Source organism: Atractosteus spatula, chromosome 4 (assembly GCF_055471065.1).
Source record: "Atractosteus spatula isolate fAtrSpa1 chromosome 4, fAtrSpa1.hap1, whole genome shotgun sequence".
NCBI classification, from domain to species: Eukaryota; Metazoa; Chordata; class Actinopteri; order Semionotiformes; family Lepisosteidae; genus Atractosteus; species Atractosteus spatula.
In genome coordinates this window covers 47,810,106-47,832,925 of record NC_142709.1, presented here as the reverse complement: position 1 = coordinate 47,832,925, position 22,820 = coordinate 47,810,106, and the positions used below count along the sequence as shown (strand labels likewise).

Below are 22,820 nucleotides of genomic sequence, written 5' to 3'. Positions count from 1 at the left end.
CACAAAGCCTGAGATGCTCAGCTTCAGGAATCAGCACGTTTGTTCAGAAACAAAAATCATGCATCTGTTAGAAATAGGAAGGCAACTTCCCCCCAGAAAGGTCTGTCTGTATCTTTGCTGTATTTTGCTGTATTTTTGTAAGGGCTATTTTTGACTGCTGTGGCAAAAGATTGTGCTAGACCTAGAAGAATCAGCCCAGAAGTCCAGAGGAACATACAAAGATCCAATCTTCTGGAACATAGCTTGCATAATCAGAGGCTGTACAGGGTGATTGTCTCAGTGGTCGAATGTCAATGGAATGACTGTCTTGAATGACCCAGGCAGCATCTGGCCTGTTGGTGAACCTCTGGAACCAAGGACTGATGCAGTGATTTATTAACTGGTGAATGATGTTCTGCCTTTGATTGGCCTGATGGAAGACAAACTTTATGGGGACCTTGAGCCCAATATTATATTGATCTGTATGCTGTCCAACCCCATAGTTTAGAGGTGTCCAAGCCCATTGTAGTGCTGGTGAAATCTTGATGAAGTAGGGTGATATCATTTTAAACATCGGTAAAACCGATGACATTCCAATGAAAGCAGCTGAAAGAGATGTTAGGTTAACAGAGATACCAACGTACTGATATTTTCATTCTGACACTATACAGTAGTATGTCAGTGTTTCTTGTGGACAAGAGAAATCATTAAATAGCCTTTCATGTACTCTGTAGTTGTAGTTTGTTACTTTCAAATTTACATGGACTATATCAAATGAAGTAAAAGCATGGTAAAACTTTCATTCTGCATCAGTAAATTCTTACCTGTGTACTTCTACTAATACATCTTACCTGATTCCTCATTTTGTTCACAAATCCAATCTTACTCTTGTACCTTCCAGAGCTACAGTTTTGCCTTTACATTGTCAGGTAACTTTTAATGGTTTCCCTGTTGGAAGCAGTTAAAACTTCAGCTACAGAGAACTGATTATTTTGGACAGGGGAAAAACAATGCGAAAATGAGAGACAAACACCACAGGAGCATGTGATGCTTAACTGGTGCACAGACATGTACGATGGACATGTGTTCACCATTACACGGACAAATTGGTGTTACCTCTGGCATACACCTACACTGTTGCAATTAACTTGTCAGTTTCAGTCCAGGAACAGAGTGACAGTGGAAAAACAACATATGCAGCCGGATTTGAATGGAGTGACCTTTAACCTCATGCATACCTGGGGTATCTGATAATTTGGCTATGTGTGCACGCCTACAGAATTAAAGACCTTCATAGTTGTTGCAGTGCTACACAAACTGATCAGGTCCTGTTAGAAAGACCAATCTACTCTGCCACCATTCTGTCATGATGCTTAAATATAATGAGCGAAGTTAAAATGACTGGCAAGGCCTGACATTAATCTCGGCACATGTACAGTACTCATCTTTTATATTTTTATTGGTATGAAACTACCTCCTAGTGGACCTCCCAGGAGTCTTGCAATTTGCAGCTTACAGTGCTACAGTATGTCCTGTCTTTCTCTTCCTTCTCTCTAGGACAAACCAGCAAGGATGGCAATACAAATAACATGATCTGTTTCTTAGTAGTGGTACCAAAAAATACCTTAGGAGATCCTACAGTTGACTGCCTGCTGCCCTGTCATTCCTGCCCACTGACAGCATTTCCTGAGACAAATAGTGCTGAGGTCTGGGTCCAAGCAAATCCAGGCCTGCATTAATAGCAAAGTCACCCTCTTTTGCAAGTGAACAACTTTATTACTGCTGTACAGCCACCAGCCCACCCTCCTAGTGTCATTGGTCTTACATAAATGTCTTGATTGTAACTTTTTTCTTTGTTTTGCACCACTACATCATTAGGGCAAACAGTCCCCCAGAAATACTGTTTTTTATGTTTGGGGGAGCATTAGTATTTTTTTGTTTTAATATTAGTTTTGTAAAATAAAACTTCTGTGTCGTATACAACACATCTAAGAAGAACATCAAATGAAACACTTATTTGAAAACATTAAAATGTCTGGGCAGATGGTGTAAAAATGCATTGATTGCAGTTGTGATTGAACATTGATTGATTGAGACATTGAGCAATGTTTTTCTATGATATGCAGCATAGTCACATCATCACATTATCTTCAGGTACAAAGTTGATGTCCTTAACATGGACTCCTTTTTTGCACACAGAGAACACACTGCCAAAAAATTCCAAGAAATTGCTGGAATAAAGACAGCAAATGCCATTTAAAAGATTAAAAGAAAGAGACAAGGACAAAAAACATCAATCAGTGCAAGACAATCAATTTGCTTCATGCAAGATAGATTTTGATTTTTCTTTTCTAAACAGCGTTCAATGGCCTAGCTTGCATTTATACCTGTAACATGCAGAGAATTACCAAGTGTCAAATAATAAAATTATTATATTCTCACAACAGAGTTCAGTTTCTCAAAGTTTCCCTCTGAACGAATAATTATCCTTCATATCATCGCCATTGTAAAATGGCTTGTCTCACATTGGTACAATTTTAACCACTATTGGAAACTTCTCTGTATCAGTCCAGAATGCTATCTAAGGCTCAAGTTGATGCATTATTAGTGGATGAGTCTTGATAAACAGCAAAGCGCACACATTATAAGGATAAATGCACCATTGTACAGTCTATCCTGTCCCCGATATTTCCAGTGCAATTTCACACTTCTCAATGTTTATAATTCTTCTACCTTTTTTAATCAGTCCGCTGACCTGTCACAATTTCAGCAGGTGACGTAAGACCACAGGACTGAGCCATCTTTTTGTTAACATTCTCTTCCAACACGAAAATCAATCTAATGCATCCATCAATGTTCGCAACCCACTGATGCTAAGCAGGTGTGAGCCTGGTCACTACCTGGATGGGAGACCTCCTGGGAAAAACTAAGGTTGCTGCTGGAAGAGGTGCTAGTGGGGCCAGCAGGGGGTGCTGACCCTGCAGTCCATATGGGTCTTAATGCCCCAATATAGTGACGGGGGCACTATACTGTAAACAGGTGCTGTCCTTCAGATGAGACGTAAAACCAAGGTCCTGACTTCTCTGTGGTCATTAAAAATCCCAGGGTGTTTCTCTAAAAGAGTAGGGGTGTAACCCCGGCGTCCTAGCCAAATTTCCCATTGGTCCTTACCAATCATGGCCTCCTCATAATCCCCATCTATGAATTGGCTTCATTACTCTGCTCTCCTCCCCACTGATAGCTGATGTGTGGTGAGTGTTCTGGCACACTATGGCTGCTGTCACATTATCCAGGTGGGTCTGCACATGCTGAGGAAGGGCTCCTTTAGCTCATGAGGTTGGTTCCCTGTTGCGTTACGCCGGAGACCCAGGTTCGTGCCCCAGGTGTTGCAAGGGCACGACCCCGTGCGGAACTGTGACGGTCACAATAGCAGCACCCAAAGAATTGAACCCAGTACCCCAACACTGCTAACCACTGCGCCACTGTGCCACTCCTCTAATGTATGAGATTGCAAAAAAGACACATACTGTAGTGATTCAAAACATCTCTTCTTTCATTTTGTGCTACAGTATATCTCAAGTGCATCTTTCTGTATACTCCTGACACTTGTTCTTCCAGGTCTGAAGCACTGTAAATGTTCTGCTACTAATATCTCTTCATCAGCAAACATAAGATAATTCCGTTTCTGATTACATATTCATTGCCGTTGACTTTTCCTCGCACACAGTCTGAAATCAATCATGCAAATGGTGGTAGGAACTCAGTCCCATCTCCATTAGAGAAGATCAAACATCAAGGCTACTGGGAGCTCATTATTTTAACATCTCTAAACCGGGCTTCATCTTCAGAACTCAGACAGAAAATTACATATCTCTTATCAAGGGTACTTGCGCATACATTGCCCTCTACAGATGTTAAAAAAGTGCTGTATAAACTAATTAGATGACTGCACTTCCAAAATCATAATCAGGAGCCCTCAGTGCTGTAAAAGCTTCTGACTTAAAGAACAAAAACATGGCATCAGGGGAGAAATTCAGGCATATTTTTCTTTGTGTTTAAACATCAGGCTGTGTATGTAGTTTTATATGTGTCTGACGGGTTGCCTGGTGGTGAAAAGTAATGACTGGACCCTATTTTGTCTGACAAGACAGTAGTTTCTTGGACAAGCTATAAATGTCTGCTGGAGAGATGCTGCTTTAAGGATCACTCAGCGCCACTCCAGGGCTGTGAGGACAGTGGCCTAGGAGCTCCCATTTGAGACACAGTGTGGTTAGCTGGGTCCAGTGTGTGACGATTACATGTACTGTATCATCAACCTTGTCTCCTCAGCTGAGAAGACCACAGAAGCAGACCTTGGTTCCAAAGCATAGCGGCTAGGACCTTTCTTGCTCATCAAGCAATATTTAGAGCATCTGTGAAGGCTGGGTCAACCTTTCATTGTATTTTACGTCCATCATTACATCATACCCCCTTCATAATTTCATTCAAATGAATTTCAGTGAGATGAATGGATTTCATTTTCTGTAAAAATGTGCAGAAAATGTATGCCTTCTGCAAGGCAGTACTGTGTGTCAAATATTTATTCACTTCTAATTTATATACTGTGTGTCAAATAGCTATTCTATTTTATTCTATATATTTCAAAGATCTATTCTTTTCTATATAGTAGGTTTAATATTAGCAGCCAGCGCCCTACATTGGATGATTTCTTATATCAGTGAGTCTCCTTAAGACCCAGCTATCTATCTGGGAAATGTTGACTTGGCTGGCAATGAGAGTATGCCTCACATGTCTCCTTGGTTTTGTCCTTAATGCTGGAAACATTCTCATCTGTGGAGGAAATACTTGGACACCCAGTTTACCTCTGGGTCAGTCCTTGCTGCACTTATCAGACCACATCCACACCAGTTTTTGTGACATGACCTGGGGATCTGCACTCTTGTGTGGGAGGCTGTTGATTTTCGGCTAGTGTAGGTTCAGGCAGAAACCTACTGTACAAGGCCAGCCCCGTCAGAACTAACATTCAGCATTATCAGGTAAGAAATCGGGTGGACTCATGATAAAACTGACTGTGGTGTTAAAGTACTCTGTTTTTTCTGTTCCTGACAAGTTGTGAAGAGGGGTTGTTACCTTCTATTCATCTGCTTATTAACTGCTGTATTCCAATTCAGAGTTGTAGGCAAGCCAGGGCTTGTCCTGGCAAGAAACAGGCTCAAGGCAGGATACACCCTGGACATCAGTCCATTGCGGGACATACACAGGCACAGACACTCCCAAATTCAAACCAGGACCAATTTTTCCCAAAAGCCGATAAGCCTACCAATATGTCTTTGGACTGTGGGAGTAAACCAAAGCACCAGGAGGAAACCCACACTAACATGGGAAGAACATATAAACATGCAGGTAACACCAAAGGAATTGATTCCAGTCCCTAGCACTACAAGGGAGCAATGTTAACCACCGTGCCACTGAGCCACCCAGGAGTTTACCTTATTTTTTTAATGATATATTGTTCTGCATATACTTTATGTGAGTGCACTTCAAGTATATCTGTGATGCACATGGAGTTCTTAAAAATAACATTTAAAACAACTCATGTTAGTTTGAAAGCACTGTAACCTGGCTGGGCTAATAAAACATATAGTATCATATTAGTTAGTTTTATCAGAAGAATCATAGGAATGGAAGTTAAGCTTCTTCTTCTTTCAAGGAACTGCTACCAAAAACCAAACACAAGTGTTTAAATTAATTAGAGTGCAGGCGTTCATACGGGGTAGAATAGCCTCAAAGTGGGAATGAAAACTGTTAAGGACTGGAATCAAAATGCAGCTTCACATCTCTAGAAAGACTCATTTTAACTATTACACAAATCCATACACAAAACAACCCACATCCTTCTAATCCACCACAGCCAGCTGGTTCTCTGCTGCTGTCTACCCAGGTAGAACACCAACAGGCCTTATCTTAACACAGACATTAAGCTAATTATAATTAAAGACCACAATTACTTCTTTAAACAAACACAGTCATCCTAAACCTCCTGCTACATTCCCAGAAACAAAAGGAGGTGTGTTTAGTTGCTTCCAAATGCAGAATAACTATTGTTCTCCTTCATCACCCTGCTCTCTACAACGGTCAAAGCTCACAGTCATGAAGCATCTGGAAATAACAAAGAGAGAAATGCATTTTCAAATATCCCAAACACAAACTTTGAAAGGGAAAAAATGTTCAACAAATAATGCTTGGAATTTGCAAAGCTTCCTTTTAAGTCATTTAAGTTTAATTTAAGAAAAGTCTAATTTCCCTCTCATAGATTTAGAGATTTGATTGGGTTTTATTTGTGGACAGTTAGATGAGGAAATAAATAATGCAATCAGACCTGAAGGCTGTCTTTCCTGTAATCATTATTTTCAAGGCAGAGCATAAAAATCTGTTATTATGAGGCACTTTTGTAGGTTGCCAGTGTAGTCTGGAGGTTAAGATTGTGTAAGGTTTAACAAAATGCCTTCCCCAAAATATCTGCCTGAAACTTTAACTTGATTTCAAAAGTGATGAGATACAGTACCTTGGTCAGAACTGTACTATAATACATTGCTGTGCAAAAATCACAGACATAGACAATCATGGCTTCAAAATAATTAAGTATCATCTCAGCTTTATGGAAGTGTAAAGAGAAACAAATCATGTTCACAACAAAGATCACCTAACAATGAGTCAATTAGACTAGACTGGTAAATGTGATGGATTAGCTGCTACAACACTTCATATCAGATGCTTCATATGAGCAAATACAGTAAAATGTTTTAATCCTATGTTGTTGTGATTAGGCTTATGATTGTTCTGACCAGTCTGAATTAAAAATTGTTCAATGACAAGCTTGGTTTCTTCTCACCCATAGTATTAACAATGGTTCCTATAAATGTAGGGAGAAACCCATCACAAATGAGATAGATAAAACCAGTGGAGGCTCTGAGTAAAGTTTTGAGGAGCATAATATTAATCAATTTTAACTCCTGGAGGTGTCAGTGATATCTAAAATGTTTACACAGCTGCATATATAATCTTATCCACATTGATCGATGGTGAAAGTATTGTAAATGATTTGGATTAGTTATTCTACTTTCACCGTGGTGCTGTGTGAACGCGTTGTGCACTGATAACTGCACAATACCTTGGAATCAGTTTCCTTCTTCAGTATTGAAAGCTTCATTTATCTCCGGGAGAGAGATCAAGCGCAAAAACCACACTTAGCCCACCATGAAATCTAAAAACACCCTGTTCTGATGCAGCGCTTCAGAGCATGAAGCCGAGGAGACTGTTCTTTCTGTGCGCTTTGGGGCTAATGTTCATTAAAGGATAAGCAAAATCACATCCAGCCTCTTCCACGCACACACAGATTTAGTAAGAGGTGAGCAGAAAAAAAAAAGAGTATCGGGTTTCCCTTTTTTTCCTAATTATCCTGCTTTGTACCAGAGGACACAGGTACCGGCTCTTCTATGGTAATACCCCTGAGAAGGAGAATTAAAATGAATGAGCAGGCTCCGGGGGCCAGTATAAATACCTGCACACGGCCTGAGCGCGCCAGACAGCCGTCTCATGAGTTTATGCAAGGCAGGGATCCTCAGAAGACGGACATCCTCACCCAGGTACGCGGCGCCATCTCTCACCCAGCCCTCGCGCGGCCCAGCGGGGCCCCTGAGTGACCGCGGGCCGGGGGCCACCAGCGCAGCACGCCCCGGCCGGTAGAGGGAATGACGTGCCAGGCCTTCGCCAGCGCCGACTCCTTCGCCGCCCTCGCCGCCGCCGACTCCTCCGCCCTGCCCCTCATCATGCACCACCCAGGCCCTGGCGAGTGCCTGCCCGTCTCCAACCACTCCGCCGGCATGGTGCCCGCAGGTACCTGGCCTTCGCCCCGCACCTCCGCGGCCGCGCGACGCTCAGTCTGCCCCGCTGATTCCATTCCACACCAGCCGCCACGATCCCCGAGATAAAAGGTTCTGCTCTAAAAACAGTTTTGAGTCGCGCTGTTTCGGTTTAACGGGTTCTCCTGTGGCACCTCAAATACTTCAGTATTTCTCCACATGAGAATAATGGGAGTCTTGCAGCTCCATTCTTCTCTAAGCTGGTGGAAAACACAGCCTCCTAATCCAGCAATGGTCACGCACCTGCTGTTGGCTTTGCAAAGACAATGGAGACACATGGTCTTTCCTGCTAAAGCTCAGACTAGTTTGAAAATCGCAGCAATTGCAGAAACATGTACTGTAGCACTGGTGAGTTAAAGCTGGACAGGAGTGGCTGGTGTACTATGCATAGGCTGACCCAAGTGCATTTACACCTTTTTTGAAAATCATGCCAAAACGCATTTCTCAGCTCAAGCTGTTGCGTGAGGGACAAGTGCTCTTAAAGCATTCCATCCAGTCAAAACGGAGACTGCTGCATGTGTGATTTAAAATTTTTAGCTTGTATCTCCAGGTTTGCAAAACCCTTGAGATCAGAACTGTTGATTGTGGCGCGATCTAAGCCAAGTGATGCCAGAATTGACCCTAGAAAATAAGGCAGAGGCTCTCTTTCTGTGCTGTTTTCAGGCAAGGATTTTTCTTCTTTTTTATGAAGGGCAAGGTGGACGTCTGCATGTTTGCTGGCACGCAGATGTTTCTGTGTGTGGGTGATGTTTCTGTGTGTGTGCATTTGCCATAGCAAGTCTTTCCGTATGTGCGTGCTTGTGAGAGCCTGTCTCCATTTTTCTGAAGGAATAGGAATAAACTGCCTATTCATTGACCTCTGCAGGGAAGACACAAATAAGAATAACTTGTATTGTGAGTAATGTTCAGTTCAGTTAGCACTTCAGTGCATCAGATTAAAATTAAAATGGAAAGGTTGCTGTTCCTGTATTGCACCTGTCCCATCCCTATTAGTTTTATTTTGTTGGATGAAAGGAAAGACTTTAAATAAGCTCTTTGCTCTTAGGGGAGACGATCTAATGACCTTGTCCTGGTCTTTTTGTTGAGTTAAATGGTGCATTTTGTAAAGGAAAGCTACCACACTGGAACATCTGGTAGACCAAATTGTCCTTGAGTTGTTTCTATGTTCTGTGAAGGAGCAGAGATATGGCATTATAGCAGGATACAGGCTCTTCCAATTAATTAAATGAAGCTTTGCAGTGCGTTTTATTTTATTGTACTCTAACCTACCTGTATCAGTAAGGTTTCACATACAACCAAGCATCAAGCTAGTTAGGAATTATTGGTGAGCAAAAACTTTATTAAGCAGTGTTTGTTTTTTAAAAGGTATTAACAACAAGGTGAACTAAAAAATTTTTAAAGATGATTCTAAATCACGCTTTCTTCACGTGCTGAACACAGCAACATGCATACTGTTATACTTGATTATGAATGAGAGTAAAGAAGGTAACATTGGTGTAAATGTGTTTATGCTACACTATATTAGTACTTGGAATTTTACAAGTGGGAAAGCAAGTATTGCGTCTCAAGAGTCATGATTTATGTGAATATGGGAGCCACAATTTTGAAGGCATTTACAATGCAAGGCATCGCTCCTGAAATCCTGCATGGTAAGGACCCACTATTAAATTTGATGTTTCCTGGCAGATTAATTTGTAGTTGTCCTGTGTTCCAGAAATTGCATGCGTGGCGCATTTCTAAAAACGTTAGGAGGAAATAATGAATTGTGTAATTTTCAGTGACTATATTGTGACACAAAAGCCATCAGCAATACCCTCATGCTGTGCCGAACTTACTGTTTTAATAATCTAATAATATTTCAGAGCTTGTATCACATTAAGGGAAATTTAGATCATCAGGAAAACTCAGGTGTGTGCATGCAGTTAATTGCCATTGCATGAGTGCTTCAGTGGTTTTGATTGTGTTGAAGTTATTACAGTACATATTGCATTGGATACACCCCTAATGCTGACAGGGGATAAGGGAGTGTACTTCAGATTTTTGGGGTGTTTAGACCTTTTGACAATAATACAACACCATTGAAGTCAGCAAGGATCTTTCAAAATAATATCATAAAATACTATGGATTGTGGGAAAATATGCAGGTGAAATCATGGCTGTTTTACAACATCATTACTGTCTAAAATTACTTTTAATCCTTTATTCATATTTAGACAAAACAAGGAAATGTGAACATGTTTGCCCTTTTAAATGCAATGGATTTTTTATACTGTTGCTGCCATCCTGAACTGATGAAATGGGTTTAAAGTCATTAGATGAATCAATACGGTATGTTCAAGAAAGTAACCCAGGTTCTAGCTGGTTGCAACATATTTTTGGGCTTGAATTTTTCTGTTGGTCAAGCTTTTAATAAGGCACTGCTGGGTCCTCCATACCAAAATCATTTTAATCTACGTGTCTTTGCAACAGCATTGTGTTTTGCCTTGGTGATTGTCCATAAGCACTGATAACATGTCTGCAATTTACAAAATGATGAATTTGAATCTATTTCTCAAGGTGTGGCTGTCTCATATAAAAAAAAATTACAGTGGAAATGCTCCCGAAGAGCTTTTGAAATAGATAATTGGTTTTGTCTTTAGTAAAAAGGGCAACATTTTAAGGATTGCAAAAAAGTATTTATAATTAACAAAATTAGCTATGCACACTGTTTGCAGTAATATTTGAAGACAATTTGAGCATTTGGAATAAACATTCAATTAATCATCAGTATACAGTAGTTGCTATCAGGCTGTTGAAAGATACTGTATAATGGACAGTGTTGTAAATGGGAATTTGTTTTCTTTCTTTTTTGTACTGTCTCCTGCCTGGTAAAAAAGGAAAATTTTGATATTGTAATTAACACTAATACAGGTTGTTTAAAGTAATTAATTAACAACTTACAGTATACAGGAATCTGTATTAGGACCACTGCTCTTCCTAATTTATATCAATGATCCAGATTCTGGTATAATTAGTGAACAAGTCAAGTTCTCAGGTGATACCAACATCTGTAGAAGATGTAGAAATACTTATGAAACTGGAGAGGCTACCTGTAAAAAAGATTTAAGACAACAGATGCATCATGTACAGTACAATGTTAAAAGCTAACAGTATTATAGGCTTAAAGCACTGAAAAAAAATCAAGAGATGTTATGTTAAGAATAGAATTGCTCATTACAATAATAAGCCCTTATTTAGAACATTGTATAGAATTGTGGTCACCATAATAAAAAATAACAAAGATTAAAAATAATTTTAAAAATTGCACAAGTTGTGGGAGCGTGGAATACAATTCTTTAAAGCTTCTTTAAAGAAATGGATGAATGAGATCAATGGATTAATTTGTTACAAGAAGGCCAAAGGCTTCCTCGCATTTTGGCCCTTTGCAATGTCACAGTTTGAGACAAGAACAAATAGCTTTGAGATATAAAATAATGAGCCTGACCTGTCCTGTGCGAATATGTGTAATGAACTTCTCTCTCATTGTACTGTACCTCAGCCTCACTTCTGCTCCCTGTGAAAACGCCATAGTACAGTACGTTTATAATGAGGAGAGGAGAAGTTGCTTCTACATCTTGCAGCAATGTTTGCGCAACAAAAGGAAACATAATAGGAAAACCAGGCTCTCACTGGGGAGAATAAATAATGGAAAATCCATATTTCCAAAAGTCAGAACATTGCCCCCACCGTGACTTATTTGTGACTTACCTAACCATCTGCTGTTGTTTTTTGTAATGTAAAGAGGCTTCAATATGTATTTTTGTCCTGGAAAAAAGTTCTTTATAATCATCTCTCGTGCTTGGACACAGATTAATGGTCAGAATAACGGTGGTATTCTGGATTTGTGAAATCAAGGGCATTTGCAAATTAAGCTTTGGATCTTGATCTTTTTTTTAATACATAACTTTCCTGTTACGGATTCATAACCTATTATTAAACTGTCTTAATGACAATTTAAGCTCATGTGGGTAGAGAACAGATATTTAATTGTTCAGATGAAAAGCAGCAGCAGCTCGGGATGAGAACACAAGAAGCCAAGTTATGATCTCTGTAAAAAGACTGTGGTTTATAGCCCCTCGATAACTCACCACACATGAAGTGTGGAAAAGAAGTTTTAATTAAGGTTTACTAGAGTGAATCATTTTCCCATTTTACTGTCTCTACTCCCTGTCAAAAAAAAGCGAATGTATCATTATGAAACGCCATAACTGAGCAGCATTGCAGGAGTCTTATGAGAATGTTCCAGATGTGTGGACTGAGTTAATATGGAGGTGCCATTGCTTGACAAGGTGCTGTATAGATTACAAAGGCCGTGGCTTGCGCTGCCTCAGTTGTTTGCCCATTCGCAGGTGCTGTGACGGGGTGCTGTCTTCTCTTTCCTGCAGTGCCCTCTGGCCTGTCCCTTGTCCAGTCCTCCAAGCGTTCCCACATGCATCTGTCCTCCTCGGCGCTCGGCAATGCTTCCACCGGGCTCCACTACTCTATGCCGGCCTGTCACTACGGCAACCAGCAGACCACTTACGGCATGATGGCAGGTGAGTCCAGCGTTCAGGGAGACACACTCAGCCAAACAGTCAGACACAAAAGGCAAATGACAACCACCTGGCTGCTTAATCAGAGCCCCAGAGATAACCAGCAGCCAGAGTCACCGCAACTGCAGTTATGTTCTTAGGATAGGGAGAACGGAGGGTTTTTTTAGCACTTTTTATGTGCGGTACAGTATGTTGTTTGTAGAAATTTGCCCAGGTGAATGAATTCCCCCTTTTTACCTCTAATTAGAAACAAAAGAGACTTTTTTGAGACTTCTCCATTTATACAGCTGGCATCTTTGTAGAATACCTTTAATATTCCTGCGATATAGAAGAAGTTATTTCTCATTAGATTCATGAAGGACTCCATTCTGATATTTGAATCAATCCATTAAACATCTCGTCTCAAAAACCAGAAGATTCTTTTTTCTAGGATCATACAGGATTTTCTTTTTGGGGTGGGCATGAGTAGAGGGGGCCCCAGGCTAGTACGGCATGGTCATATTTTGCAAGAAATTGTCTTTCACATCAAAACAAGTCTTGTTTTTTGACTCCCTGTGGCACTTAAAGCACTGCACTTTAGTCAGAGAGGCGTTGGTCTCGGCTTACGCAGGTCTTTAATCCACAGCGCAGGAAATGCTATCAGCCAGCATCTCCCAGACCAGAATTTTGCAGACGTGCAGTGTCCCTCACCCCAATGTTGTGAATGGAGCCAACACTCTACAAGGTAATGCTCAATACAGACATACGGGGTCAATTGGAAAGAACTTGCAGATTTAGTGTGGAGTAAGGTGCTATCTGAGGATCATCCCCAGCTAGCATGCTTATTTCAGTTCATTGCAATTGATCTACAGCATCTGTGTTTGGGTTTTTTTCAAGCAAATAAAATTTACATTACATAGAAGCAAAGTGAAATAACAGCAAAATTGTTGTCCTACAATACGAATTTTATTTAAAAAGCTGGATTAAGAGGTTTCATTTCAACATCTCTTTGACGTGTAATGCATTTTTGTGTTGTAATGAGTTTTTATGAATTTATCAGCTTCAACAACATGGCTGGGCATCTTGTTCCATGCACCCACAACTCTTTGAATGAAGAAGTGCTTCCTGTTCTCAGTTTTAAGTGTACATGTGTCCTCTAGATTGGTTTTCCCTGGTGATCCTGAAGAAAGTGAGATGTAGAGGATAACTTTCCTCCTTCAGACCATAAACACAAACAAACTGAATGTAAGGATATATTGTTAAAAGTGTAGAATCTATCTCAAAGATATTATTTTAAAATGTGTACAATGGTCTTTAGAATAATTTATAATGAAGTATTTAGGATATCATACATGATTTTGGTCACCACGTTACAAAAAGTACAGTATACTGTACTGTATATAGACATTTCTTCTCTGGAATCAGTCTAAAGAACAATGATTAGATGTATTGTTATTTCCTACTATGACTAGTTAATAGAACTGAGTATCTTTAGTCTTAAACAAAGAGACTACAGGGGATCCTGATACAAGTTTTCAAATTCCTCAAAAGTATTGACAAATTCGGTTCCTCCAGGCACAGTGTTTGCGCCAAGATCTCATAAAATCTCAGATCTCAGATTAAAAACTTGGGCACAATGGGGATATCTACAAATGTGTCAACAGCAGGAAATTTGGTTTTAAGTGCTCTCTTAGATATGTGAACTTTAAGACATTCAGACTTAGATACACTTACAGTAGATACCTCACACTTCATCACTTACAGTAGATACACGTTAAGTAAAAACAGGAGAGCAATTTTGCCTAAACAGAGAGAAGGAAGTGGAATATATAGATCACATTTATGAAGGTGTGAGTCATTCATAGAAAAATACACTAGCTGCTATATATTCAAAAAATAATATGAACTTTCTAAAAGTAATTTCAGTGAGTCATTCATTTACCTAATATCTCGATATGGAATTAAGAATGAACATGTTTACGGTGTTTACTTAGGAAAGATCTCGGCTCCTTTTAATTTTTAAAATACGATTACTTCCTTTCTAATAAATCTATATTTAAATACATATTGGAAAACTAATCACAGACACATCACTAAGGTATGAAAAGCAGACTGTGGTGTTTTCTAATGTGCATGTCGTTACATGCAATCTTCTAGGAGAAATGACCTGATGGTGATTCTTATCAATCAGTTGTAATGATGCACCTTTAAATCTTGTTTTGTGTCGTGCAGGATTATAGCACAGTCCAAAGTAAATGTAAAAAATGTGCCATCCATTAAATGTGAAGATGTTTCAGCTCTGGTTGGTCAGTACAGAAAATACCTTGACCATCACTGTAAGAATGAGAAAAGACTATACAATGTAAATAAAGAATGCCTAGTTTACCATACCACAACTACTGTTAAAGCATTGTATCAACATTAGATTACATCACAACGTTATGACGTCAGTCCAGGTTCTTTAGATTGAAGGTGCTTCCATCTTCTAAATCTTTTAAATGCACCTGTAGCCTCAGAGCAGCCCAGTCCGTGACTCATCAGCTAACAAACTTCATCAGTTAGAAAGCTGTCCTGTCCACTACCACAGGTACCAGCAGAAACAATCAGATGCCACTAAGATTCAGTCAATAATAGGATTCTGGAAGCTAGCCAGTGTCGTTCCGAGATGAGACGTCAGACAGGGAGTCACTGTTGATCAGCGTGTGATGTGCTTCTAATTTCTCAGCTAATTACACGCAATTATAATCAAGTGTTAATAAGCAGAGCTCCACTTTCGTCTAATATGACTCATTGTAAAGACATTTTTAAAAGATCACCGTGGAAAGGCACTCTATAAAATCAGAAAAATTATTCCAAATGATTTGATTTATAAGCCTCAAAATGCATTTATGTACGTACATTCCATAAAAAGAAACAAATATTTAGGAACGATCACTTCCCTTCAGAAGCGCCGGAGCCGGCCGAATAAGGCTGATTCTGCCTTCAAGTTAGTAGCAGAGCACTGCCATCTGGTGGTCCTGAAGGAGACCTGCATTGAAAACCCAACGGCGCTCTTCTGCCTAGTAGGAAGCTTCCCACCGTCCTCCCAGGTTCTGCTGTTGAGTGAATAATCAAAATGTAGTACAAGCTGTGCCAGCCATGTCTAAACCTATGGCTGCTAGACCAGGGGAGGGCAACTCTGGTCTTGGTCCCAGAGGGCCAATACAGGCTCTCATTCTAACTCGCTCTAACAGGCTCCACCTGCTCGTTATTGGTTAGTGGGGACCAGTTTAACTGCTTCTCAGGTGCTGGTGCTTTGAAGAGACCTAGGAAACCTATAGACTAACCCACCTGGATTGTCCATCCCTGGTCTAGGAGATGAACCATACAACCCTGGACGTGAATAAATACCAGTTCTCTGGATATTTTATCTTAATATAGTTGTATCTTTACTGCTGCTAAAGACAGCAATAGCCAGCACTATGGTTATTTATTAACAATTTATTAAAAACCTATGTAGGCTCCACACAAGCCTCCCAGGAGAGCATGAACACTCCATCTCTGACCCAATCACTCAAATTATTTACTACTTACCAACTTGTTTATCTGACATGTTTCCCCAAAGAAACTTATAGTATGTAAGTGAAACAATACTGTATATACAAAGTACCTACAGTAGTTCAAAGGTAAAAAAACAGCATTTTACCTGAGATTTGAACCCACAACCTCCTAGCTAGAAGTCCAGAGCCCTAGCCATTGCTCCACACATAGCAAATAGCCATACAGCTTGTGTGAAACTTTTCATGGTGATAGGTATCCCACACTATCACTTTTCTAATACAGGCAGACTAAGGGAGGAATATTCTAAAGATGTCTTAGAAGTGCAGTCTGCAGAGAGCCCATTGAGCATCCTGAAACTATTGTAAAAGCAATTAATCCATTTTAGAACTGCTTCATGCAATTCAGCGTAACAGGTCACCTATCCCAGCAAGCAGGATACACCCTGAACAGATTGCCTGAGGGCAGACACAGACACACACACTCACACCAGGGCCAGCTAACATGGTACCAGTATGTCTCTGGACTATAGGAGGAAACCGGAGCATCAAGAGGAAACCCTTGTGAACACAGGGAGAGCATACAACCTTAACACAGATAACAACCCCCTGCATTCAGGACTGAACACAGGACCCAGCAGTGCTGCCTGATTTAAAAATAATTTCCTTGTATTGCAAGCTTGGGGTCCAAAATAACAATTGCCACTTATAATTGTCTTTACTTATAGGCAGGAGAGAGATTATCCACATAACACCTTTGAAGAAACTGTCAAGCATCCGTGGCTTAATAATACAACCAGAACCTCACAGCTTTATCACACAATGGTTATGAACAGTAGATGGGTGTTTTTAGACCAGACAGGGACTCCTAAATGGCAAGTTATTGACATCATGAAGGCCACTGGATAGATAAGATCACTTTATTGGCCATATACAATTTCTTGTTTTAGGAATGTGTCTTTTCACATACCCCAACTTTCTCTCAAAGAGACACACAGACAGGGAGAGAAGCTTGGGGTCAGAGCGCAGGGCCAGCCATTTATACGGCACCCCTGGAGTAGTTGGGGTTAAGGGCCTTGCTCAGGGGCCCAACAGAATAGGATTCCTCTGCCGGCCACAGAACACGAACCAGCAACCTTCCAGCCACAGGCGCAGATCCTTAGCCACAGAACCACCACACCACCCCCATGACACTCTGATGACACTGGGAATGGCACAGAAGCATAGTAGTTAGCATTGCTACCTCAAAGCACTGGGGCCCTGGGTTCAATTTCAGACCTGGGGTGCTATCGGTGTGGAGTTTGTATGTTCTCCCCATGTTCACCTGGATGTCCTCCAGGTGCTCCAGTTTCCTCACAGAGTCCCAGGACATGCTGGTACTGTAGGTTAACTGCCTTCTACGAATATTGGCCCTAGGAGTGAGTGTGTCTGTCTGCCCTGTGATGGACTGCTGTCCTGTCCAGGGTGTACCCTGCCTTGCACCAGTTGCTTGCCAGGATAGGTTCCCCTGCGACCCTGAATTGGAAGAAGCAGTTAGAAAATGAATGGATGAATGACACTGAACAGAAACGCAACTTCCTGAAGATCCAGTATTGCTCAGGTTTTATGTCATGTGTGTACGGCATCATAATCAGGGAGCAATTCCTTTGAGGGAGCAGGTCACTACAACATCCAAAAGACATCCTCACCAAGTTTCAGGAGTGTGCATCCATAGAGTTCCTTTTGTCTTGGTTTTAGCCACAAGGTGGAGATGTTTACCACTTTTACTCAAAAGAAATCAGGTTTGTAAACAGAAGAACAAAAGCACTGGATTTAAAGGATTTGGTTGAAAATGGATGTCTCTAACATTTCCTTACATAGACTGTGATTGACAACAATATTAGGGAGTGTTTTAGGTGTTGTGATGTGATTAGCTTGTGGAATTCCTATAGAGTAGGAAATGCTCCCAATGATATTTTCTTATGAATTTTTTTATTACTTAAAACAATAATAATCATAAAGATTATTCATAAAATTATTCATAAAATGATTAATCCTGTTAATTAGAAGTTTGTACTAAGCGGTTTTCTTTATAGGTTTATAGACCCAGGTTGCAGACCTCTGTTCGACGCTGAGCAATCCAGTCAGAAAGCAGATCCAAGGACATATGTACAGTTGAATAAGACATATTAGCTTATAAAGAGTTTGTAACAGAAGTTCAGTAGGAAGGTTATATCCTGAACTCGCACACTTTCGCTCTCCTATGTGTAAATCTCGCACCTGGGACCTCCTTTGCACATCTCTCTCACCATCCAAATCAACTAATCAGACCATCAGATCCTACAATTGTGCCTTGGTCTGGTAATAACACATAAGAGACTGAGCAAAAGATAAAATGTAACACTAAAACTCACAGTAAAAACACAGTCAAGGCCATTCTATCAATAAGAGCAAAACAAATCACGGAGTCAGATGTCTGGTTTCACACGGAAAACTCTGGGGTGATGTGTCACCACAGTTATTCGGGGACCCTCCTTTCTCTGCACCTGAAGACCCCCGAGGGTCTCGGAGCTCTTTGCTTTCTGTTTTGTAACGAGACGAGCACGACTGTAGTCTTCCTCAGCGTCCAATGAGCAAGGAACCCTCCAAGTCTCCGACTGGCATTTGGAACATGGCACTGCCAGCGACACAGGGACCAGTGCCAGCGTTCAGGACAAATGGTGCTTCCGTTTAATATTTTTCCGGTTTTCCTCGCTGCGCAATACTGTAGGTGGTGCTATGAGCTCTGACCCCCCCCCCGGGGGGATGTACGTCTGTGTCCACAGGCGGACTGGGCCCCTGCCTGTACAAGTTCCCGGAGCACACGCTGAGCTCCGGCTCCTGTGCCCTGGGCCACCCCTTCCCCCCTCTGCCCCAGGCCCTGCTGTCCGAGGAGCCCAGTCTGGGGGACTTCAAACAGGAGCTGAGGAAGAAGAGCCGCCCCCCGGAGGAGCCCGTGGACATGGACTCGCCCCAGATCAGGGAGCTGGAAAAGTTTGCCAACGACTTCAAGCTCAGGAGGATCAAGCTGGGTGAGTCCCGTTCCCTGCGCAGGCCTTTCCTCCGGTGTAAACACATGCAACCAAGGGAAACAGGGGGAAGAGAAAGCATGGGTTGTCATGGTTTTTGCTTCACAAATGTAATTCGACAAGGTCACGTTCCAAAACAAGCAAATTCAGTTAAGGAACTGGCCGAAAGGACGCATATTGTTGTTTCCGCAACATGAATGCAAAAAACTTCCTTAATGTGGGTGGATTTCAAACGTTTATCTCCTGTGTTGGGAGATTACGCCTACATTACGGACATACTTCAGGGCGGTGCACTGGTAAGCATCGCTGGGTTGAATCCCTGGAATGGTGTCAGTTTGTTCACCCTGTATTCAGTTTCCTCTGTGGCTCTGGCTTCCTCCCACAGGTGAAGGGCATACCTGGAAGGTTAACTGGCTTCTCTGGTAAGATTTGCTCTTGCAGTGTCGAAAGGTTTTTACGGCAATTGCAATGGCTTTTATTGTCATTGCTTTCAATAAGTTTTCTCATTTTTTTGGGGGATGCGAGAAATTTCATTCCAGGTCCAGTCTTCACAAAACATTATGTTGAATTTTTTCAAATTGATCCATTTGTCCCAAATTTTTATCCAAGCTAGTAGGCACCTAGGACAAGCCCTACACGCATTTTCAGCTACCTGACAGGCCTAGAATTGAAAATGCTGACCTCTGAAGACCCCAAACACATTTTCGCCTGCTGTTTTTTTTCATATGTTTGTCTGCTGAGTGGACACATTAAGAAATAAAAGAAACTTGACTGTTCACACTCAAAGCCAAGAGGGTAAGATTCAATTTAAGACCTGAAACAGGCTCCTGCTACTGTATGTTCTGCTGCAGAGATATAATAAAATGTTTAAGAGGAGGAAATTCCAAGCAGAATGACCTAAGACAGTAAAAGGTTTTAACCTACCAGGTGTGTCTGTGTGTGCCCTGCAATGGACTGGAGTCCTGTTCAGGGTGTACCCCACCTTGCACCCACTGATATTCACAGGCTCCCCCACACCCCAGAATTGGATGAAGTGGTTCAAAAGCAAATGGATGGATGGATCTTCTGTGCTGTGTTTTAATGGTGTCTTGAAAAAGAGCAAGTGGCCTTTTCACAAGTGACATCAACCCTCAGTTTGATTCAGTTCAATTATTTTGCCAAATCTGGCTACTTTTTATACTATTTTTTTCTGCAGTAGAGTTTTATGGGGCTTTTGTTTCCAGTAAATACCATGCCAAATGGTCATGCGCCGATTTATCAGCACTTTTCTTGAAGAAATACAGCACCCTGGGTGATTTTTTTTTCCAGGGGAAAGAAACAAGCATTGTGCTATTCCACAAACTCTTCATCCAAAAATAATGTGATATTTTCCAAATAGCACAAAGCTTTCTCATCCTTACTCCTTTCATTTTCCCACACAAAGAATACACTTACTTACATTCCGGATTTACAAATAATGTGTGTGGACTGAACATCTCAGATTCAATGCATGGAGTTTACTAAGAAAGTTGAGAAAGACAGCAGCCCAAGTGCAATTCTCCTCAGCTGTTCTAAATCAGTCTTTCCCGACATCGTTCTCTACATTTAAAAAGCTAGCCATCCTATACCTCAGCCTTTTCTCCTTCACACTCATCTTTTTAATCCCTCCTCCAACTCGTCTCCACCTCGGCAGCTCTCCGTTGGGCAACTCCTCTCCCTGAATGGGGTCCGAGCCTCCTCGTCTTATTGCCAGGGGGCTGCCCCTTTGCTGTACGGGTTAAGTCAAATTTGCTGAGACTAAAACTTCAAAAAAATCACACCAATCTGTCTTCCTTTGATGCCAGCTGAGCAGGAGACCACCAATTTTCCTGAATCAAGGCCTTTGCCCTTTCTGTGCCTGCTTTTTCAAGTATCTAGTCTTTTTTAAATAATTTAATTCTTCAGTGTGCTGCAAGCCCTTGAAAATGTACAGTATGTTGTCCGAGATTCCAGCTCCCTGATGTCCCTGTGTCCCGCCTCTGCTCATCAGGCTACACCCAGACGAACGTGGGCGAGGCGCTGGCCGCCGTGCATGGCTCGGAGTTCAGCCAGACCACCATCTGCCGCTTCGAGAACTTGCAGCTGAGCTTCAAGAATGCCTGCAAGCTCAAGTCCATCCTGGCCAAGTGGCTGGAGGAGGCGGAGCAGGCTGGCGGTGAGGAGTCCTGCAGGGAGGTGCCGGGGGGAACCCTGTGTGTGTGAGGCTGAGCCATGAGCTGGGTCCAAGTGGGTCATCTGGCTGGCGTCTGTCCAGTGGTGCTCCAGGCCTGCTTCTTCTGAAATACACAAAGCACATGGTGCAGATCTTCAGCTGTGCCTAAAATGGCGCCAAATTGAGAATTCTGTGATGATGGTGATAATAATGGTGATAATGATCATGATTCTGACACCACAAAGCAGTGGGTGAGCCTCTGGACTCATAACTGGTGGGTTGTGGTTTTGAGTTCCCACTTGCAGCTATTGCTGTCGTGCCTTGGGTGAGGAACAACAGCAAAAAGAAAAATAATAATTGCTTACACTTATATAGCACCTTTCTGGCCACTCCACTCAAACTGCTTTACAGGTAATGGGGACTCTCCTCCACCACCACCAGTGTGCAGCCCCCACCTGGATGATGTGACAGCAGCCATAGTGCATCAGAACACTCACCACACATCAGCTATCAGTGGGGAGGAGAGCAGAGTAATGAAACCAGATCATAGATGGGGATTATTAGGAGGCCAATGGGAAATTTGGCTAGGAGACTGGAGTAAAACCCTTACTCTTTTCAAGAAACAGCCTGGGAGAGTCAGGACCTCAGTTTTGTGTCTCATCCAAAGGATGGCACCTTTTTATAGTACAGTGTCCATCTCACTATACTGGGGCATTAGGACCCACACAGACCACAGGGTGACCACCCTGCTGGCCCCACTAACACTCCTTCTAGCAGCAACCTTAGTTTTTCCCAGGTGTGAGCCTAGTGACCAGGCTCATACCTGCTTAGTTTCAGTGGGTTGCCAGTTGTAAGCTGCAGGGTGACATGGCTGCTGGCTCAGAGCATTCAATTCTTCATTACAATATCAGCAGCATGATATTTCATAGATTCACTGTAGTCTTCCCTGTGGCTCTGCGGGTGTAAAACATATTGTCATGTCTTTCCGCAGCCCTGTTTAATGAGAAAATTGGCATGAACGAGAGGAAACGTAAGCGGAGAACCACCATCAGGTAAAGACACCCTGACTGCCTCGGACGTGGGCTTCGGAGGCTGTAAGTGCCCTCAGGCACAGCGGGGGTCACACCCTGTTCTGGGGGGCTGTAGTTGTCCCAAGGGCTGCATTACATAATGAGATAAAAAACATATTCAACTGAAAGATATTTGTAAAACCTCCAGGACTCCAGAACAGGAGCTGTTCCACAATATAAGAGTTTTACTAGACTACAGGGGTCAGTCTTTGTGTCTTCCATGAGCTTAATCCCCAGACTGTTACTGCTCGTTGTGCTGGTACTGTATCTGAACAGAACTGTATATTTCCCCTGTTGAAACGCTGGAAACTCGCTCAGCCTGGCTGCCAAGGAGGCCCTGGAGAGGAACTTCGGGGAGAAGAGCAAGCCGTCCTCCCAGGAGATCGTGCGCATGGCCGAGGGTCTGCACCTGGAGAAGGAGGTGGTCAGGGTCTGGTTCTGCAACCGAAGACAGAGGGAGAAGCGTGTGAAGACCAGCCTGCATCACAGTGCCTTCCCCTCTCTTACCAAGGAGACTGCCATCTGCAGATAGGGAGCCCAGGGTCT

General features: G+C 42.0%; 1 protein-coding gene across 1 annotated transcript; it reads left to right on the top strand.

The window, feature by feature from the left end:
- Window positions 1-7,730: 7,730 nt before the first annotated feature.
- On the top strand, window positions 7,731-22,806 carry pou1f1 (POU class 1 homeobox 1). The gene is made up of 7 exons (XM_088914372.1): window positions 7,731-7,875; window positions 12,326-12,475; window positions 13,098-13,196; window positions 18,792-19,037; window positions 21,043-21,207; window positions 22,196-22,256; window positions 22,593-22,806. The coding sequence occupies exons 1-7, from the start codon at window positions 7,731-7,733 to the stop codon at window positions 22,804-22,806; spliced, it is 1,080 nt and encodes a 359-aa protein (XP_088770498.1).
- The last annotated feature ends 14 nt before the right edge of the window (window positions 22,807-22,820 follow it).

What these genes read in the sequence shown, in the direction of transcription:
- pou1f1 (XM_088914372.1), top strand. Translation starts at nt 7,731, where the DNA reads ATGACGTGCCAGGCCTTCGCCAGCGCCGACTCCTTCGCCGCCCTCGCC. An exon ending in CACTTACGGCATGATGGCAG is followed by an intron (nt 12,476 to 13,097) that starts GTGAGTCCAGCG and finishes TTTAATCCACAG; the next exon opens with CGCAGGAAATGCTATCAGCC. An exon ending in TGGAGCCAACACTCTACAAG is followed by an intron (nt 13,197 to 18,791) that starts GTAATGCTCAAT and finishes CTGTGTCCACAG; the next exon opens with GCGGACTGGGCCCCTGCCTG.